The 20,741-nt window shown below is 49.3% G+C and overlaps 1 protein-coding gene across 6 annotated transcripts in view; it reads right to left on the bottom strand.

Moving 5' to 3' along the window:
• Positions 1-14,871: 14,871 nt before the first annotated feature.
• The window catches only part of STK33 (serine/threonine kinase 33), a 186,966-nt gene continuing 181,096 nt past the window's right edge, over positions 14,872-20,741 (bottom strand). For 5 of the 6 annotated variants that reach the window (XM_043482770.1, XM_043482773.1, XM_043482771.1 and 2 more), the window contains one exon: positions 19,126-19,940. In XM_043482770.1, coding sequence (XP_043338705.1) covers positions 19,731-19,940 — 210 coding nt within the window. In that variant the 3' untranslated portion in view covers positions 19,126-19,730. Of the gene's footprint in view, positions 15,036-19,125; positions 19,941-20,741 lie in introns of those variants that run through there. The other variant, XM_043482774.1, reaches the window with a different exon arrangement.

The raw sequence follows: 20,741 nt of genomic DNA, 5'->3' as shown, positions 1-20,741 counted from the left end.
AAGGAGGCTCCCTGAGGGCCAGGCTGTCCCTGACCTGCTCCCCCAAGGTCAAGCAGTGCTCTGGCCACACCCTCACCCCCTAGAAGTCCCCAGATGGGCAGGCTGCCCTGCCCTGTATCAGAAAGCCCGCTTGCCGTCCCTCCCCTGGGCTCTCTCTCTCTTCTTAATTAACAGAAAGCCATTGTGAATACTAAAGAAGAAATTAGCACCTGTCAGTCATTTCTGGTGTTTATAGATTTCTCAAGCCCTCTTTAATTAACCCCTCCAGTTCCGAAGCCCGGCCTCCCCTTGGATGGGAGATTGGCCCCTGCCCTCAAGGAGCCTAGGTCTTGATTCCCTGTTTAGCAGCAGCTTCCCATTCACCTTAGGCCCCAAGGGAGGGCCCCAGCCACCCCAAGATGTCGGGCAGTCTGATCGAGACATGAAATATACATGCCCTTCCACCTTCCGTTCCATATCTGGGAATTGATGGAAAGGAGCTGATCACACAAACGAGCACCTTCACAGTGCTGATGGCCACAGCCAAAGTCACAACCAGCTGGGGTCCACGGGGGAGGGAGGGCTTCTTATGGGGCAAACAGTTCTGCTGGGCAGTGACACAGTGACATAAATCTGTAGTTACTGCCATGGAAAAGGTCCATTATACACTGTTTTGGCAAAGCCGTAAGTTACTAAAATGCATTATAATATGACATTTACATAAAATCATATTTGTTGAGACCGAGAGAAAGGAAAAAAGTCTCAAGAGATGGATGTTTTATAGCTCCCAAAATGTTAACAGCTATTATTTCTCAGTGGTGAAATCTCAGGTGATTTTTTTAACTTTTTTTTTTTTTCCATTTCTCTGTGGTGTTTATACTTATATGTGCTATGCTAAGTCACTTCAGTTGTGTCCGACTCTTTGCTACCCTATGTACTGTAGCCCGCCAGGCTTCTCTGTCCATGGGATTCTCACCGAAGTGGTTGCCGTTTCCTATTCCAGGGAATCTTCCCAACCCAGGGTTGGAACCGGTGTCTCTCATGGCTCCTTCCTGCCTCTGCAGGAGGGTTCTTTACCATTAGAACCACCTGGGAAGCCCACTGTGTGTATTCCGATCAGAAAGTCCAGCAGAGGCACACTGATTGGATGGAGGGCGCTAACTGAAAGGCTGCAGAGACAGGTGCTTCATGCCCCAGGGGTCGCTGGAGGGGCTGGTAGGATTTTTTTCCTTTTTTTATTGAAATGATCTTTTAACCTAAGAGCACTTGGAAGGAGCCTCCAGGGGGCAGGGGAGCTGAGCAAGTCTGCCAGAGGAAGCTGCTTCTTAATTTGTGAGGAAAGCAAGACTCTTTGAGGTTGAGGGTGGGGTGGGTGAGGGGAGGGAATCGCCTGCTGGTGTAGCCACTCTTTTCCTGCCCCTCCAGCAGAGGAGAGTGCATCTGGCTTGTGGGGGAGAGAAAGCCCTGGGACTGGAGCTCCCAGAGCTCAGTTTCCATTCACTGGACCTCAGTTACTTAGTTTGAAAACTCTGAAATCCCAGAGCATGGAGACTCCTTAGATACTGGCCCAGCAAGTCCCCAGGACTTAGTGAGAGGCACCCAGAGGGTTCAGGTCAAGGCTGGCTCACCTTGCTCTGAGGGCCTTGTCAAGGGTCATGTAGGCCTGAGAGATGGGAGTTTTAACCCCAGAGCCAAGGAGTGTCATGGGCAGACTTGCAGACCAAGCGTTCAATCCTATGTGTCTGTTTTCTTTAATGAGGACTCAGAGGCCAGGGTCGAGGGCCCCAAACAGAGGCAGGCGTCTGTTACCTCTGAATTCCTGACTCAAGGCCCCCCTTAGCTTTAAGAACAGAACAGCCCATGGGCTCCAGCTGCATCTGCTGCCAGAGAAGTCAGGAGGAGGCCTGCCAAGGTCCCCTGCTCCTCCTGTAGGCCATGTCTGAGGTTGGAGGTGTCTCGGGATTCTTGGAACAGAGTTAAGGGGGCAAAAAACCCACTCAGGCCCAAAGCATCAAAAGCTGAGTTCATACAACTCTTTGGTGCTTGCTCCAAGTGAAACCTTAAGGGAAAAACAGGGCAACACTGGGCCAAAATTCTCCATTCCTACAGCCAAAGTACTGCATGCAGCCCTTCAAGGTGGGACCTCACGGGGCAAATGCAACATCCTGGATCTCTGGTCAAAAAATTAACTGCTGGAGGTACATGCAAAGGTGCTCAACATCACGAATCTTCAGGGAAATGCAAATCAAAGCCACAATGAGATATCTCCTCACATGGGTCAGACTGGCTATCATCAAAAAAGAACACAAATAACAAAAATGTGGGGAAAAGGCAAACCCAGCACACTTGGTGGGACTGTAAACTGGTGCCACCATTGTGGTAAACAGTATGGAAGCTTTTCAAAAAATTAAACATAGAACTATGATGTGTATGCTCAGTCATGTCCAAATCTGAGACCCCATGGACTATAGCCTGCCAGGCTCTTCTGTCCATGGAATTTTCCAGGCAAGAATACTGGAGTGGGATGCCATCTTCTCAACCTAGGGATTGAACTTATATGACCCAGCAATTCGACTCCTGTGTCTGTGTGTATACACTGATATGTAATTAATATAATTGTAATTTCAAAAGATACATATACCCCAATGTCCATACCAGCATTATTTATAATTGCCAAGATATAGAAGCAACTAAGCATCCATCAACAGATGGATAAAATGATATACATTCATATACAATGGAATACTACTCAGCCATAAAGAAGAATGAAACTTTGCCATTTGCATGGATGGACTTAGAGGGCATTTTGCTAAGTGAAAATAAATTACACAGAGAAAGACAAATACTTTATGATATCATTTAATGTGAAGTCTAAAAACCACAAACTAGTGAATTTAACTTTTAAAAAAGAAGCAGATTCACAGATATAGAAGGCAAACCAGTGGTTACCAGTGGTTACCAGTGGTGAGAGGGAAGGGGAGACAGGCAATATAAGGGTAGGAGATTAAGAGATACACACTCTTAAGGTATAAAATGAGCTATAAGAGTATATTGCACAAAATGGGGAATGTAGCCAACATTTTATAATATTATAAATGGAGTATGTTAAAAGTGTTAGTCACTCAGTCATGTCCAACTCTTTGCAACCCCATGGACTATAGCCTGCCAGGCTCCTCTGTCTATGGAATTCTCCAGCCAAGAATACTGGAATGGGTAGCCATTCCCTTCTCCAGGGAATCTTCCCAACCCAGGGATCAAGCTCCGGTCTCCCAAATTGCAGGCAATTTCTTTACCATCTGAGCCACCAGGGAAGCCCAAAGGGACTATAACCTTTAAAAATTAAGAATCACAATATTGTACACCTGTAACTCATATAATTTTGTACAGCAACTATACCTCAATAAAAAATTGCTGGAGTTGAAGGTGGAGAAAAAAAGGTAGCTCATGTGAAAAATGGACCTGGAGAAGGATCCTAGGAATTCCGGGCAAGGATGCCTGTGACTGACCAGTCACAGGGAGTGGCCAGGAGGTTTGGTTTTGCCCCTCTACTCAGCCATGGCTTCAGCGATGGGCTCAGGGCTCAGTTTCAAGACCATGTTTTCAGAGGCTTTGATACCTGGGTGGTCCAGAGTGGGATGAACAGGAGAGCGATGGGTCTGGAGACCAGGAACTGGGATGAGGAGAGGAATGGGGTTATTTGCCGCGAAACAAAGCCAGGGGCGTGACTGATACTGTCAGATCTCCGTCGGGCTGATGGGGCAGGGGACAGGCCATGGGGCAGTGTAGTGTATTGAATAGTGCCCTCCCTCCAACTTCCCGCAATTCATGTCTACCTGGAGCCTCAGAATGTGACCAATTTGGAAATAGGGAGGGTCTTTGTGATGTTAATTAGTGAAAGCTCTCTCAATTAAATCATAGCCCTAGATCCTATAAGAAGAGGAGAGGACACACAGACTCAGAGAGGAAGTCAAGGGAAGATAGAGGCAGAGACTGGAGTGATGCTGCCACAAGCCAAGGAACAGCAGGAGCCACCAGAGGCTGGAAGAGGCAAGGAAGGGGCTTCCTCTAGAGGCTTCAGAGATAGCACTGACCTGAACACCTTGATGTGGCCTCCCGGCCTCCTGAACTCTCCTGAACTGAGAGAGTAAATTCCATTGTTTTAAGCTACTGAGTTTAATTTTTTCAGCTGCTCTAGGAAATGGATACAAGGAGAAAGGATGAAGGAAGCTTTCAGAGTAATAAGTTTTCTAATAGCTGGAATCACACAGAAAGAGCAGATTGTCCTGTTGCTATCGAGGCTCAGGCCAAGTTCTTTGAACACCATCAGGTCATTGTAGGGATGGAGGAGCCCCACTCTGGGAAGGGGGCTTCCAGGGACCCAAGTGACTTATTTAGATCAAGATCAAGTGTTTCTGATCTGGGCTGACCCTTGGCCCGACAAACAGTGGGTAAGGCCCCAGGAGGGAAAGCTTGCCCCGTGCTTGACTTTCTCACCACACCTGGGCTCCAGCATGAGCAGCAGGCACCCCAGTCTGTCAGAAAAACCTTGCAACTTTGCCTCCCAACTAGAAACTAGTGGAAATGTGGGCACTCGGAAGAGGGATCTGGGGACAGTGTGCCCTTGAGGTTTGAGCACTGGGGCTTGAGTTCTGCTCCTCAGACAGCCTGGTCGCTGGCAATCCCACAGGCCAGGTGAAGTGGGGGCTGGTCTTGTACCCATGGTCTGCATGTCTCAGGAAAACTGCCACCTCCCCAGGTGCACCAACCTGCACTCAGAGTCACCCATTGCAGGCCATTATGATGACCTCTCACAGCCAAGACGCACCTTCACTTCTAAAACTTTCCTCTAGAAAAGGCACCCCAAGATCACATCCAAAGAAACTCACCCTGGTAGCTGCAGAGAGCGTGCGGGCCAACAGCCAGGGAGGTAGAGACCAGCTCAGCCTGGGCACTGGCCCCTCCAAGGGCTTGGGGACCCTCTCACTGGCCATTCACTCTGGGGAGCCCTGCTCGGGCTTCAGGAAGATGAGGGCTAGCCTGGAGGCAGGCTCATTGTGAGCCTGAAGGTCAGCTGGAAAGATGGCTCCGGAGCAGGGGGTTTGCGCAGTAAGTGGTTCCACCAACTGCAGAGTCCATGCGCTCCCCCAGACCCCCCTAGGCAGGCCCAAGTCTGAGGGCCTCCACTGACCATGGCTGGGCCCCTGGCTTGGATGACTGGGCTCCAGGCCACGTGTCTCTCTGTCTCCAGGAGGCTAATCTGGGCGGATGGGAAGGTAGAGGAGCAAGAGTGAGAGCGGAAGCACCTGAGGTCTCTGGAAGCTTCAGCTCAGAAACAACATGAGTCACTTCGGCTGCCTTTGCCCAGCCAGAGCAAGTCACAGGCCAGCCCGGACTCAGGGAGGGGAGACAGACTGTACAGCCACATGGCGAGGGTGTGGGTACCACGTGGAGGGGCCAGCCACACGTGGATGCGGAGGAGACTTCCCAGGTGACGGTAAGACATCCCACTGCCACTCTACTGGAGACCCTGAGGATAAAGGCTCTGGGCTGGGGTAGGGGGAGGGGCAGTGCCCGGCAGAGGATGGCAGTGACAGTGTGAGGGCCCAACTGAGGCCAGGCGTGGTTGGGGAGAATATGAGGGAAGAAAGGCCGGAGCCAGGCAGGAGGCAGCCTTGCCACAGGGGGCCCAGGATGGTTTCAGCTCGAAGCATCAGCAGGTCACACTGGCTCCACTGCCCCTGGGGCAGACTCCCTTTGCAGGGAGCTCATCCGAGCGACAGAGACCCAGGCAGCAGGAAGCGGGGCTCAGGGCCCCTGGAAAAGCTCAACTGTCCTGAGCTGCAAGAGCCCCAGGTGCTTCCATCCTGGGTCCCCTGCCTCTCAGCAGTTCCCAAGAGGAGATGTGCCTGCAGCCTCGGGAGCCCAGGGTTCTCATCCTCCTGTCACCAGGCCCAGCATGCAGGCCCTTTCCTGACTCTTGCTGACTTAAATCGTGTCTGACTCTTTGAGACCCTATGGACAGTACCCGCCAGGCTTCTGTCCATGGAATTCTCCAGGTGAGAATACCGGAATGGGTTGCCATGACCCTCTCCAAGGGATCTTCCCAACCCAGGGATGGAACCTGCATGCCTCCTGCATTGACAGGTGGGTTCTTTACCACTAGCACCACCTGGCCACAAATAATATGCAGTTCTGTTCCCTGCCCCACCCCACTCTTCCGCCATCTTTCTTCATCCTGGGCCTCATTAACAACACCAACAGATGCAAACTTCTGAGGTTGTTCATGCTAATACTCACGTGTGCCTCCTGAGTCTCGCTCAGCTGAGCTCCCAGCTGCCTCAGATTCCAGTTGCATGGCCTGTGGGAGGATTCCAGAGTCCTTTCCAAGTTCCAGGGGCTTCCTGTGCTTCTCTCTGCCTCTGGGCTCCCACCAACTCTCACATTGCCCCAGGACCCACCTGAGCCCACCTCAGAGGCAGTCAGAGCCCAGAGCCTGCCCCCTCTCTGGCTCCATCCCATCCCCATGCACTCAGGCACTTTGCAAGTTGGGAGGAAGTGGAGATCAATAGAGGCAGGGAATTGACTTAGTCTGCTAGGGCCGCCATGATGAAATAACACAGACCATGTGGCCCAAACAACAGAAATGTATTTTCTTACAGTTCCAGAGGCTGGGAAGTTCAAGATCAAGGTCCAGCAGGATGAGTTTCTGGTGAGGGCCTTCTTCCAGGCTTGCAGACAGCCGCCTTCTCACTGTGTCCTCACACAACAGGGAGATAGAGGGAGCGCTCCCTTGTCTCTTCTTATAAGGACTCTGCCCCCATTGGATCAGGGCCCCACCCATATGACCTCATTCAACCTAATTACCTCCCTCCAGACCTTATCTCCAAATATAGTCACACTGGAGATTGATATGAATTGGAGGGAAGATACAATTCAGTCCATAACAGGGGTGTTGACATCACAGAGAGGTTAGTTTGCAAATGAAAGATTTCCACCATCTGGTGCTCCTCTCTCACTTCCTCTCCCAGAGCAACGGACTTGCCTCCCCCACCCATCACTCCCTCAACTCAATTCAGGCCTGTTCTCTTGTCTTCCAGCCCCAGGACCCACCAAGGGGTATTTTGCCAACAAGTATGTTTTTCTTCCCAGGAGGACTTTCATGAATAATGTTTTCCCAATAATGTAACCTAAATGAAATGTCTTAGTGTGTTTCCAAAGTCTGCAGAGGATCCTGCAGCCCACACCCCCTAGAGCCTGGCCACACCTGAACACACTTGCAGGGTTTGAAGAACGCTGTCCCGAGTGGCTGTGGTTTTAATTAGCTGCTATTCTTCCCTTTTAACTACAGACTACTATTAATTTAGCTTGCTTCATCATTATCCATTTAGTGGCTTGTCAGTTAACCCTACAATGGGCGAGGACACATAGTTGCTACAACAGGGCTTCCAGCATATAACTTCCCACCACTTAGCATTGGAGATGGGCATTCATGTTGGTGCAAAAGTGGAACATTTCTGTCCTGTGCCTGCCTTGGAGGTACAAGTTACCCATCCCCCAATCCCACTGCTGAAAGAAACTCATTACTGGTGATGAACTCCTACAATTTGTATTACTTAAGTGGCTGGTGATACACCATCAAGGTAAGAATAGCACAACTATTGCCTGATTTTCAAGTTCTCAGAGAACTGTTTTATAATGTGTTTAAGCTTAACATTCATCAACAGTAAATATGCCGTTCATACATACTGCCAGCAGCCAGTAAGTTGCAGCCATACTGCAGCTTACTTGAGAATTCCTTTTCCCTAGAAAAAAGAAGCAGGTTGGGTGAGCCTTGGGAGGGAAATGCATCATGGAGAACACAGCTCATTCCCTGGGCACTCAGGCCACCGAGACGTCCAGACTCCCATTAGAACACTTGCGCCCCTTTGCTTCCTTCCTGAGCCTATAGAAGTTTCCAGAGATGCCCCAGGGGAATGAGCGGTATTGGTGTTGTGCTTCCAACCCAGGCATCACTGAGTGGCATCGAGCTGGGGCAGGACTCTTGGGAACTTGAGTCTTGGCTAAGTCTCAGGCTCCTGGGTCCTTGGGCCGGGGGTGGGCAGACAGTGAATGTGAGTCATCCAAGTCTGTCACGTGTGCAGCTAAAATCCATTTCCTGTGAGTCAGAGGGTGCACACAAGTGTATGTGTTGGGTGGTAGTGGTGGTGCTGGGGGTTGTTATGTAAAGCCTTGAGCCGAAGCCAGAAGGCAGGGCGTTGAGGCAGAGTTGGGCGCTCCTTCCTCCTGGCCACCTGAGTGGCGCTCCTGTCATTAGCTGGGATCTCTGCCACTGGATGAGGTCTGCACTAACACCTGGTCTGGCAGGCCTTGCTTTTCATTTCTTTTAAAGAAGTCAGACCACGTCTTCTGGCTTCCTCACACTGGCTCCTACAGTCCCTGAAGTTTCCAACACTCTGCCCGGGTAGGAAAGGTTCCTCCACGGCAGAATCTGAGGCTGTTCTCCCAGCATCTGTTCTCCCTCCTTGGTGTCCCATGCCCCACGGGTGATCCATCATCAGAATCAGTGACCTGACTGCCCTTTCACACCCTGTAAAATCCTCCATTTTCCTTCAACCACGTCAAAGATAAAGCAGAAGCTGGAGGCTGGAGATGGTGTCCACTTAACCAAGTGCATGTGCACTCATTTGCTTCAGTCATGTCCGACTCTTTGCAACCCTGTAAACCATAGTCCACCAGGCTCCTCTGTCCATGGGATTCTCCAGGCAAGAATACTGGGATGGGTTGCCATGCCCTTCTCCAGGGGATCATCCTGACCCAGAGACCGAACCCCTGTCTCTCATGTCTCCTGCGCAGGCAGGTGGGTTCTTTACCACTAGCAACAAATGACCAGTAAATACTGGTCATATTACTGGGGGTGGGGGGGGGCAGTAAATAGTCCCCAGCCATGGATTACTGCCATTGTCTTGTTGCCAAGATGGGAATGCTGCAGACTTCTCAGTCTTCACCCCTGATCTGAAACAAATCCCCCCTAAAAAAACATTCAATCTCATTTTAAATCTCTTAACCCCCAAAGGCAGTGCTGGGGACCCGGGCATGATTGATCAAGGGTCTTCCAAGAAACTCAGTTGGCTGAAGTCTCCTGCTGGCCCCTCCCCCTCACCATGGCTGAGGGTTGGGCTCCTGCTACGGCCTCAGAGGGAAGGAGGAGGGAAGCTGCTAGGTGAGGAGCTACTGGAGCCTCTGCCTGCCATGTACCTGGAAGGGACATTCTGCAGGAGACATCCTGAATGAATGAAGAGTCCTGAGAGGCCACCCAGCACCCAGCTCCCACTCCCAGCTGGACACCGGCCTGGCTTCTGGTCCAGGGGGCACTGAGCCGTCAGAGCAACTCTTTCCCTGAGCCTTGCTGTACAGAGAGGGGTTGGCCACATCCTACCCTTGATGTGTCACCTCAGAGATGCCTTTTTATTTCTTTTATGGGCTCTGTGTTTTGAAAGATTCAGGTTATGCATGTGGCCAGAGCCATTCATCATAAGCAGAGATGCTCTTCCCATCACGTTCCTTGAAAACAGCCTGCAAATCCCATCACTTACTTTGGGGCCCAGATAGGAAGCAGAGCTGTTGTGCATCAGGATTAGCTGGAGAGCCCCAAGGTCTGGGAGGGGCCAGGGAAGGCCCGAGAGGTCCCTGAGGGCCCTCCCACCACGTCCCTCTGTGCACCTCCTCCCTGGCATGTGACACTCCTCCCACAGACCCTACCCCACCCCACCCAGCATCCCACATCTCAGGCACCTCAGCACTTGTTCCCACCCACGTGCACCCACTCCACAAGGCTGAGTCCACATCAAGCAAGGGCTACGTGAGGGGGTGTCCGGGCTGCTCTGTCCCACCACATCCAGGTGGGACACCTATGATTTGGGCCTCGCTCTCATCGCTGTGAACACATGGCATCTTGATGGGCAGGCTGCTGCCATGGCCTCTGGCTCCCAGAAGCTTCTCAGAAGCTGGGGAAGCAGAAATCCTAAAGATAAAAGTGAGGGGCAAGGGCCTCAGGAATTATGCCATGGTTTCAAGGGTCACTTCTGAGCCTCTGCTTCCAGGCAAAAAAGCGGCACGTGAACAAGCACACATGCAAGCAGTTCCGGGAGTTCTTATGGAGGCCTGGGGAGGCGATCCTCTGACAAAGTCTCAGATCCTGCGGGTAACGTGGAGGAAGGGTGCAGAGCCACTTCATTTAGGCATGGGATGTGCCTGTGTCCCGAGGCTGAGGAGGCTCAGGGACATCAGGTGACGGTGACGCAAAGGATGCCCTGCGCTCATCCTATTGGGAGAGCCTGGGACAGGTCCCTTCCGAGACTGCCAAGCCTCGCCTGCCTCTCCGTGCCACCCAGCAGTAGTGAAGCCACTAATGCATCCTCTGGCAGACAGGCTTATGGTTCAGTTTGGGCCTTCTTCCCTCTCCATATAACTCAGTGGATAATTAGAAAACAGACACTTAAGGAAAACGAGTGTCTTCCCGGGTAATCTCAGGGAAATCTGAGCCTTCCATGCCTCAGACTCAACCCAGGCTCTGTCACTCCCCACTGGCAGCACCCTGGAAACGGGCTTGTCCGTGGTCACCGAGAGTCTGCCACACGGACATCGATGGGGTAATAAACGTGTTCAGGGACCCATCATCATTAGAGGCTCTCCTAGTAAACTCGAACCAGAGTGCCCGCAAATCCTTGTTAAAGGAACATGATGAGCTGCGGTAACAGGGGCCCGGTGTCCCGAGGACTGGGAGTGGTGGCCACACTTGGAGGCCTGGGTTCATTTGGATGAACCAGGATGAAGGGCCAAAACACATGTCATATGAGGAAGTGCCCAAAAGAAGTGAAGACACACTGGAGAAAGCTCAGAGGGCTGTGGGGGTATACCTTCAATTCTTCAGAGGCCATGTGGCAGAGGAACAGACTTTAGATAGTTACCAGGTGGCAAATCAGGAGCGGGTGTCAGTTAATATGAAGATTTCTCTAGTCTTGGTGTGTTTCCACAGTGGCATTCATTTGTCCTGGAAAGTGGGGGGTCCCCCATTTCAGGGAGCTTGTCATCGGAGGCTATGGGTGGGGGTTCCTCCCCTGGGGGCTTGTGGGACAGAAGAAACAGTGTAGATGGTCCATGATTCTACAGATCTGGGCTTCAGGAAAGTATGACCCATCCTTTTCTGGTTTACTGCTGTATTACTTCAAATAATATTTGAAGTATTATTTAGCTACTGAGGGCATGTTACCTATCACTATTCAGATCTGATTAATTAACCATATAAGGAGGTTTGGCCATATCTCCCAGGGATACTTCTCCAAATGGCATTTTGTGTCAGTCCACTCCATTCTCATTCCCGTTCTTATTCTTTTTCTTGCCAACGCATAGTCACTGCCAAGTTCTTGAGTGAGGGAAACAGTCTGCTGGGTGACCAGATGGTGCCTGGAATCCTGGGTGTATTGGGCCCCTGGGTTCTGTGAGTTCTGTCCAGTGTCCAAAAGCCCTTGTACAAAACTCACTATTAACCCTGAGTCTCTCTTCACATGCTTTTTTTCCTCTAGGCCATTTTCCCCTCTCTCCATCCACCTTGATCCACTTCAAGTCCATCTCAACCAGCCATTTCTGCTTCAAGGTCTGATGGCATCTCAACTTATTAATAGTATGCAGGTGGAACTCTTCATTTTGCTGCCATCCCTGACCTGGTGTTCCTCAGTGAGTGAAACCACCGTTAGTCTGGTTACTGAAGCCAAAAGTCATCCTTGGCCCCCTGCCCCCTTTCCTTCACCCTTGGATCCAACCATCATTGGATCGCATCAATTCTGTCTCCAAAACATGTTTCACATCCACCTACTTCTCTCCGTCTTCTCTGCCACCCTCTTCCTCAGTGTCCTCTAACCAGTCTCTAGCCTCTTGCTTGAGTCATTTGTTACAGGGAAGGTGCAGAGATCCTTGAAGCTGTTTCCATCCCCTAACTGAACACTTGATCATTTTCTGCTGTGTTGAGAATAAACAGGTTCCTTCCTGTGGCCCCTGAGGTCCTGTAATACCTGGCCCTATCTCCCCCTCGCCCCTGTTGTGTCTGGCTTTTGGACCAAGTCCTGGAACCCAATGTTCCAGGACTCTTTCCCTGTTCACTCTGCCTAAAGCATTCTTCCCATTAGCCTTCAAGTATCCTCAGAATGACTTTAGGACAAGGGTCCTATCCTGTTATTCTCTATTTACGTTGCTCTATTTCCTTTATCGCTTTAATCATAACTATTCTACTATTTGTATAGGTCTCAATCACCCTTCCCTCCCTCCTGCAAGACTTCAGTTTCCTTAAGGGCAATGACTTTGACTGTCTCTTACATCATTTTCTGTCCAGTGCCTGTCACAATGCCCAGCACAGAGTAGATGCTCAATAAACACTTCTTGGACGAAGGACTGAGTCTCTCAATCCAATTCTACTGAGTTCTTTGTGCAACTCCTGGTCCTTCACCCTGGGGCTGCAAGAGTGTGCAGCTGGTCACCTGGAGGAAAAAGGAGTGGGCGGTGAGTGGTCAGACTGCTGTTCCTCCCCAGGCAAGCAGAGTGCACTGCAGGCAAGACATCACTGCCAAGAATGAGTGAGGGGGTGGGGGAGCCGACAATGGCTCACGGTCAGGGACTGTATGAAAAGGAAACAGTGAAGAGGGAGAGAACATATATTTACTTATGGCTGATTCATGTTGATGTGTGGCAGAAACCAACACAATATTGTAAATCAGTTATCCTCTCATTAAAAATAAATTAATAAAAAAGATATAAAACTAAAAAACAAAACCAAAACAGTGAGCCAAAAGTTGGTATAAAACTCAAGTGGTTGAACGACTAAATTCTATACTGATGCGAGGAAGGATGTCAAGCTACAACCAGGTAACTTTCTAGAGGCAAAACAACTCTTCTAAAAAAGTTACCCATTTCAAGGGGCTTTAGGTTCTTCTCCATTCATTACAAGCCTTTCCTATCCTACCAAATTTCCAAAACAGCAATGAGGATCCTATGTAGGAACTCCCTCTCCTCCAGTGACCTGTGGCAGGAAGCGGACAGAGGGATGGGTGGCAGGGGGTGGGGGCAGGAGGCACCATCCTTGGCTTCCGGCCTTCATTCCAGAGCGGACATTTGCCCCATCCTATACCACAGAAGGGCCCGAGCCTTCAGAAACAGCCTGTGCTCCTTGAACCAGGAAGTTGTTGGTATGACAAGCAAAATCATTATTCCACCTCACATTACCTTAAAGAGGTAAGTGATGGCAAACGCTAAAGATACAGGAGCGAGGCAAGGTGGAGAAATGGTCTAGCAGCTGACTTCTGAACTCTATATTTTCAGCTGTACAGCTACACACACTACCTGATGAAGAAATATGGGAAATCGAAACATAATAGTGATTCTTAGCCCCCACTGCCCTGTGATGGGAATTACAGCACTTGGCTCCTGTAAGCATCAATCTATCATGTTTGCACAGACAGAAGGGCTTCTGTGAATTCCTCTGGAGGCAATGGAGCCCCCTTTCTCTCTTCTGTCAAAAACCTATTCAAAGGCTTCCAAAGACTGCTCCTGACAATGATCAGTTAAAGCATTTAGAACTCATTTTTATTGATATTATGCAAAGTCCTGCAGAATGCAGTTCTCCCTGGGTGTGGCTAGGTGGGTCCTGCTCAAATTTATTCGCTTGCAAAATAATCTGTTTCTGTTCCGAGACCTCAAGGCCCCAAACTTACTCAAATTACCTTGACTTTTGCCAGGAGACAAAGAGTCCAGGCGGCACTTGGCCTTTTGGAACTCAGGTGGAACTTTCCAGGAGGCTCAGGTCTGAACGAAAAATGCCTCGAGATACACGTAAGCCTGCTGTGCTATGTCGTGCTTAGTTTTTCAGTCGTGTCTGCCTCTTTGTGACCCCGTGGACTGTAGCCCACCAGGATCCTCTGTCCTTGGGGATTCCCCAGGCAAGAATACTGGAGTGGGTTGCCATTCCCTTCTCCAGGGGATCTTCCCAATCCAGGGATCGAACCCAGGTCTCCCACATTGCAGGCGGATTCTTTACCATCTGAACCTACTGCCCAGGTTCAAATATTGGTTCTGCTATTTCATAGCTGTGTGACCACAAACATTTCTTAACCGCTCTGTACCTTAATTTATTTCTCTTTAGAGATAAAAAAGCCAACTGCAGGAGCTGTCATAAGGATTAAAAGAATACCTGTAAAGGGCTCCGGATGGTCTAGCATGTGGCAAATGCTCTGTAGATGTTGCTGCTATTATTACATCATAACCTGAAGAGGGGCTTCAGTTAAGAGACAGAGATCCCTTCCACTAATACAGCTCAAAGTCCAGCCAACAAGAGTTCTCTGATCCCCAGTAAACACAGCTTGAACCAATGTCTAGCCCAGGAAATACTGGCTGCCACCTCTCCACGAGAACTTCCTCTTCAGGGGCTAGTGAGGGTGTCAGCTGCTTATCCTCTACCTGCAGGCCCCTGGGTCAGACTGGAAATGCTGACTCCTGGGACTGTGCAGTTGCCCTGAGGATGGAGACATCTTTCTGTGTTGATGAGAAGAGTCTTTCCTAAACAACAGCGTGATGTCAGGATCTTGTCTGCAGAGCCTGCCATGGGTGAGAGCATCAAAGACTGTCTTGGTCCCCCAAGGGTAGGGAGATTGATGTCACCTCTGTGTCCATGCCAAGGCTATGTCTGGTCTGGAGAGCCTGCAGAGTCCACTTAGGAGAAGTTTGTACTGGGGGGAAGAGTGCACAGTGCATCCGTGGACCTGTCCTCTGGGAGGTCTGTCCTTTTGGAGAGAAGGTCCTCTGAGGTCTTTACCCTGAGTTCACTGCATCCCTTGAGGATGTCTGGGGTGGAACCGAGCAACTAAGAGGGGAAGGCTCTAAGATAGCCAGTGGTGACACCGCAATGGCCCTACTCATCTTCTCAATGTTCCACTGTCCCTCGTGTGCTGTTGCTTGAAGTGAGGCCACCGGGGCAGTGGTGGGAATCCCCGCAGCTCCAGTTGAGGGCTGCTCTGGATAATTTAGGGAACAGAGAGAGAGAACAGGAAGAGCTCATTATACCAGCAACTGAGGGAGGCAGCCACCAAAAAAGCAAGCCAGACACTGAATATGGCCTTCCTTTGAAGAACAAAAGCAAAGAAAATTGGCTCACCAATGAGAACTAAGTGATAATCATGTACTGAGCAGAAATCACCATCAGTCCTAAGCCTGCTCACTCAGAAAATACCAGATCCTGAAGAGTAAAATTGAACTATGTGAGACCTCCAGAGAAAATTTTACTCTAAAATGCTTTGTAAAGCGATTTTAGTGCTCGCAGAGATGAAACAAACAGCCTCGTGTCTTTTAGGCTTCCTGTGCTTCAAGACTCTGCTGAGCCCTGAGTTCATAGTCAGATGGCGAGGGTGGCTCCCATCCCAGGCCGTGGGTCCTCTTGACTGTTACAAGTCAAGCATTTCTTTCTTGTTGACTCCCAGAGGCCATGGTGTGGGACCTTCTGGGTCCACACAATCTCAGATCCAGCTGGGCAATGCTAGATTTATCTCACCGGGCCCAGGTTCCAACACCAGGCTCCTCTCTCCTGCCGCCACCCCCCTCAAGCCCCAGTGACCACCCAAGGGCATTAGTTTCAGGAAGAATGCATTGGCAACCACAGACAAAGCTGCCCCAGGTCAGAACCATGCAGAACTGACAAGGGTCTGGATCACCTTGGGTCCCAGGAGGAGAGAGATGGTACACACTCCAATGCGGTAGTTGAGACTCTAACAAAGAGACTACTTGCAAAGGTACTGAGTTTAGGGAAACCCATAAAAGAAGACACAGACCCACGGACAGCAGCCCTGGTCTTGGCTTGAAGGGGTGGGGACACAGCTGTAAGGGGGTGCTGTTGGCAGGAGCTGAGGTCTATAGAAGAAGAACACAGAGACTTTCCAGCAAGCCGGCACCAGGGGAATCAGTATTGCTCTCCTACCCTGGGTGCCTGCTGGTGTCCCCCACTGACAGAATCCCCATGAACCCAGATGCTAAGAGAACCTATTAATGCAATCCTGTAAGATCACCTCTTTTGGGTGGGGAGGGCAGAGTGGTTCTGAAGGGGCAGATGGAAAATATCCAGCCCAGAGTTATTTCCCAGAGTCCACAGCTCCTTGGTCTCCAGGCAAGTGTAGCCATTATGGAACACAACTTCCCTGACCAATTTCAAAGCTCTGCTCACTGCTGGGAATGCATGTTTGAACAAAGCCTTTTATTCTCTATTTCAACAGCAGCGCTGGAATTTAAAAAGTTTCATTTTCAAGACTGGCTGCTTTTGATCTTTCTAACCTGGAACTTACATTTTGGAGTCAAATAGAATTATTTAAACAAAGCATTTCAGTGATAAGCACAAAATGTTTTGAATTTTTTCTTCTCCGCCCCCCCCACCACCACCCCAACACCACAGAACATTCCTATTCAAAATGTAAGGACAATTCTGCAGCCATCTCTTACACCCAGAGCCTCTCTCAGCTTCAGTTTCCCCAGGTCTTTGTTTCTTCAGCCCGTGTCCTCATCTTAGTGTGCCGGTGTTCAGGCCACGAGAAGGGCCGGTCCTACTGCAGACTGGCCTAGAACAAGGACCACGTTAACAACCCTACGAGCACTTCCATCCTCTGACTCCTGCTTCTGGGTTTGGCAGATCCACGTGTTGTTATCTAGTCAGTATTCTTTACTAATGGGTCAAAGAGAACACTTTGTTCTCTTTTTTGCTCCCCTGATTCCAACCCATTTTCCTTTCTTTTCTAAGTCCCTCTCTGACATCATCTTGTTCTCCTGCTGAACTTCTCCCCAGCCCCCCAGCCTGCATTTATCTTTTATCATATTTCTCATGCCTTGACTTGTCTGTTATTCAAGTCAGAGTGCTGATCGGCATTTGCATTCCTTGGAAATCATACCTGCTCTGCACTGTCGTGGGCAGAGTATGTCCCTGTGGGTCATAATGAAGCCCACGCTTCCATGCTGTGGTGCACAGAAGGTGTCAGAGTGATTATCAATGTCTTGGAGTAGGCCTATCACCACTGAAAATGCCTCTGAAACAGAAGAGTGACTATTTTTACAGCTATGAAAGCAAATGGAGAAACCAAGGCCGCAGATCCTCAGATATTAAAGAAGTACACAGTTGGAAAACAAAACTCAGACATGGTCTGGTTCAAGTGTGTTCCATAAAAATAAATGACAAAAATAAGTTAGAAATTCCCCTTAGGAGGAGTGAGTTAAGTTCCCATCAAAATGAAGGTCTGGACAGAGGAGCACTAATAGAACGCATCGTATGGTAGAAGGACAGTTGGTCTGGCCTGGTGCTGGGTGGGGAAAGGTAGAGAAGCACTTTGCTTGGTAGCTCAGTTGTTTCCGACTCTTTGCGACCCAGTGGACTACAGCCCACCAGGCTCCTCTGTCCATGAGGATTCTCCAGGCAAGAATACTGGAGTGGGTTGCCATACCCTTCTCCAGGGATCTTCCTGACCCAGGGATTGAACTGGGGTCTCCTGCATTGCAGGTGGATTCTTTACCAGCTGAGCTACCAGGGACACACCAGAAGGTTATAAAATCATTTCACCTTTTACTTGTTGCATGGTTCTGGACCTTTACTCAAATTTACTGAGCAGAATTACTAAAGACTAAAGAGAAATATGGATAGAAATTTGGATGCTATTCATTTTAACAGAGTTCTCCAATGCATGACACAGAAGACGTTATCACCATGAAAATAAGAGCATTTTGAACATAGGGAGTGTTCCATTTTTTAGCCCAGGAAGTTGGCAGAACCACAGCCATTGTCCCGGTTGACTTTTCTGTCAGGAGACCAGCCACCTCACCTCTGCCTCTGGGGAGGGGGAGTCTCCACGAAGCTGAGGCTGGTTTCTCTGCAGGTGAACAGGACATGCTCTTCAAAGATAGCTCACTAATCCCGGAGAGAAGGTTTATAGGCTCCTGGTAGGACTGGAAATAATAATCAGGAAGGAGAAACCTTGTCGAAGCTTCAACTTCAGGTTTTTTAATTTTTAAAAAATTATTATTTATTTATTTACTCTTTGGCTGTGCTGGGTCTTCGTTGCTGTGCGCAGGCTCTCTCTAGTTGTGGCGACTGGGGGCTACTCTTTGTTGCGCTGAGTGGGCTTCTCGTCGCAGTGGCCTCTCTTGCTGTGGCGCACAGGCTCTAGGGCTTGGGGGGTTAAGCAGTTGTCGTGCATAGGCCCACAAGCGGGCTCGTGGGCTCTAGAGCGCATGGGGTCGGTAGTTGTGACACGCAAGCTTTGTTGCCCCGTGGCACGTGGGATCTTCCTGAACCAGGACTGTCCCCTGCCTTAGAAGGCAGATTCCCTCGGGGGAAGCATATTGAGTGCACGGAGAAAACACTGGCTGAACTACTTAGCCAGGAGTGACACACATCAGTGTTATCTTTGACCCATTTGAGGCCCAGCTGGGTCTTCCAATTAATTGCAAGAAGCACGTCTACTATCTTCATTCACTGGGGGAATTTCTATGCAATTAGTATCTGCTCAGCTGGCCAGGTGTGGGGCATTTTGGAGGCCCAGAGGACAATCCCACGAGGGCTTGGAGTGACGTGTAGATTACTACTTTATAACGGGAAAAGCAGGTACAAATTACTTCCTGAGAGTTTGTCCATGAGGCCAACGGAAGCACCTCTTCACCCAGTGTGACCTAGAATAGCAAAACTATTTATCCAGGTGCAAAGGATCTGCCTGCAATGCAGGAGACAGAGGAGACATGGGTTTGATCCCTGGGTTGGGAAGATCCCCTGGAGGAGGGCATGGCAACCCACTCCAGTATTCTTGCCTGGAGAATCCCATGGACAGAGGAGCCTGGCAGGCTATGCTCCGTAGGGTCGCAAAGAGTTGGATATGATTGAATGACAGAGCATGCACAAAGGAGAGACCTTTAATACTAAGAGAAATCATGTACCTTCCCCTATGTCCTGCCTCATGACCTTCCCAAAAGATGTGTGCCTACCTTTGCAGCAGCAGATCAAGCTCAAAATATGCTTTTCAGGGCCTAGAGGCCCTGATTATAGTCACCTCTCATTCATATAAAAATTAACGTGCATGGGTAACATCTGGTTTTTTATTGATTAAATCAATACACTGGGAATTTAGCAGCAAGTTAATGGCAAATAGTTACAAAATCTATTTTTCTACATTTAAAATAAGCTGTCTTAAACAATCTACAGCAATCTAAAATCACAAGAACACACGTGAATGGCTGAAGCACTTCTGCTGTTACGCCTATGGCAAGTTTATTAGTAATTTCCTAACAAATCTCTTAGTGCAAAGTGCACATAATCATTTGGAGCCTCTGCTACCATATTTGGCCCTCAGTTTCCCCTAAAAATAATTGTGCCTAAACGTAAGAATCTTAAGTAAAACTGGGCAAGTGTGCCCACAGCTTTGCTTTGAGGGCATCCCCTCCTCTAAACAACTCTCGAAAACACTGAGTTGATTTCAGCCACACCTGCCATCAAGTCTGTTGGTGTCTGTCCTTCAATACCACGCTGCCTTGGAGGTGAGGAGCTGCAATTCTAAACTGGTACAAACACGTGGCAGGGCTCAGTGCAGCTAAAAGGCTAAAAGCTCAGCACAGTACTGTCCTTTTCCCCTCCTACCCCTTCATGCTTAGCACTAGAAAGAGCAGCTCTGTTTCTGCACTATTTAGCGTGGTTAGGGCTTCTTTCTGGGTCTAGGCAGGGCAACGGCTTTAGCAGTGCCTTTGGATGCTGCTCCTTGGCTTGAAGTCACAGGTGCTTTCTCTGCTTCTCCCTTGAGCTCAACTGGAGGGAATCTGCTACCTACAGAACTTGTAAAACTCATGTCAAGGTCGTCTATATTTTCCTTCTTACTGGGCACAGGAGTCTTTTCATAAGCAGTGGTCTAGAAATAAAAGAAAAGGCCTGGATTAATGTTCAGACACAAAGCAATATACATCAGTTCAAAGAAGCAGGGGCTACACAGTTGCCCAGGATGTACAGGCTGAGCTCTCTTCAGATATGAGGTATAAACTAATCACATTGTGAAACCGTCATTAAATGCCAAAGAAAGCTCCAGTAGCTCCTTCAAGAATACTGAATTCTTTAGTGTATGGGGCAGAACAAACTACAGGCACAACTTCAAATCCACTGCCCTACAAAATAAGTAGATATCTGGTACCATTCATACAGGGAAGTCCATCTGAACACAGCTGTAGTCATTCATCTTTACAGACTTCTAGACGAGCCTTCCGCGACAAGCGCATCATGACTGTTCTAACTTGGTATAAGGTTGCTGCATGTGGCCCACTCCTCATGTGTTCACCCTTTTCTGCCTTGATTCCAGGGCCTGGCTTCTAACCTCAGTCACACCACTTGGGCAGGAATGAGGACCTCTTGGAGTCTTGATGCCTCACGCTTAAATGAGGAAAATGGTATTTGCACATTTACCACATAGGCTTATGATGAGAATGAACTACTGTGGTGGCCATGGAAGTACTTTGTGAACTTTAAAGCACAAAACAAGTAAAAAGAATTTTAATAGGCTATTGTGTTTTCTCAGGTCACTTCACACCACAGTAGAGAAAACGGACTCTAATCCTGCTGTTGTGAGGGAAGCAAAGTCCATTTTGACCTTAGACTCATTTCAAAAGTGATCACTTCTCATTAAAAGAAGCTGGGCATAGAGTTCTGAAAGAGCAGAGGA

This window comes from Cervus canadensis, chromosome 11 (assembly GCF_019320065.1).
Source record: "Cervus canadensis isolate Bull #8, Minnesota chromosome 11, ASM1932006v1, whole genome shotgun sequence".
In the NCBI taxonomy this organism is placed as follows: Eukaryota; Metazoa; Chordata; class Mammalia; order Artiodactyla; family Cervidae; genus Cervus; species Cervus canadensis.
The sequence above is the reverse complement of the archived record's forward strand: the minus strand, read 5'-3'. Positions and strand labels throughout refer to the sequence as shown.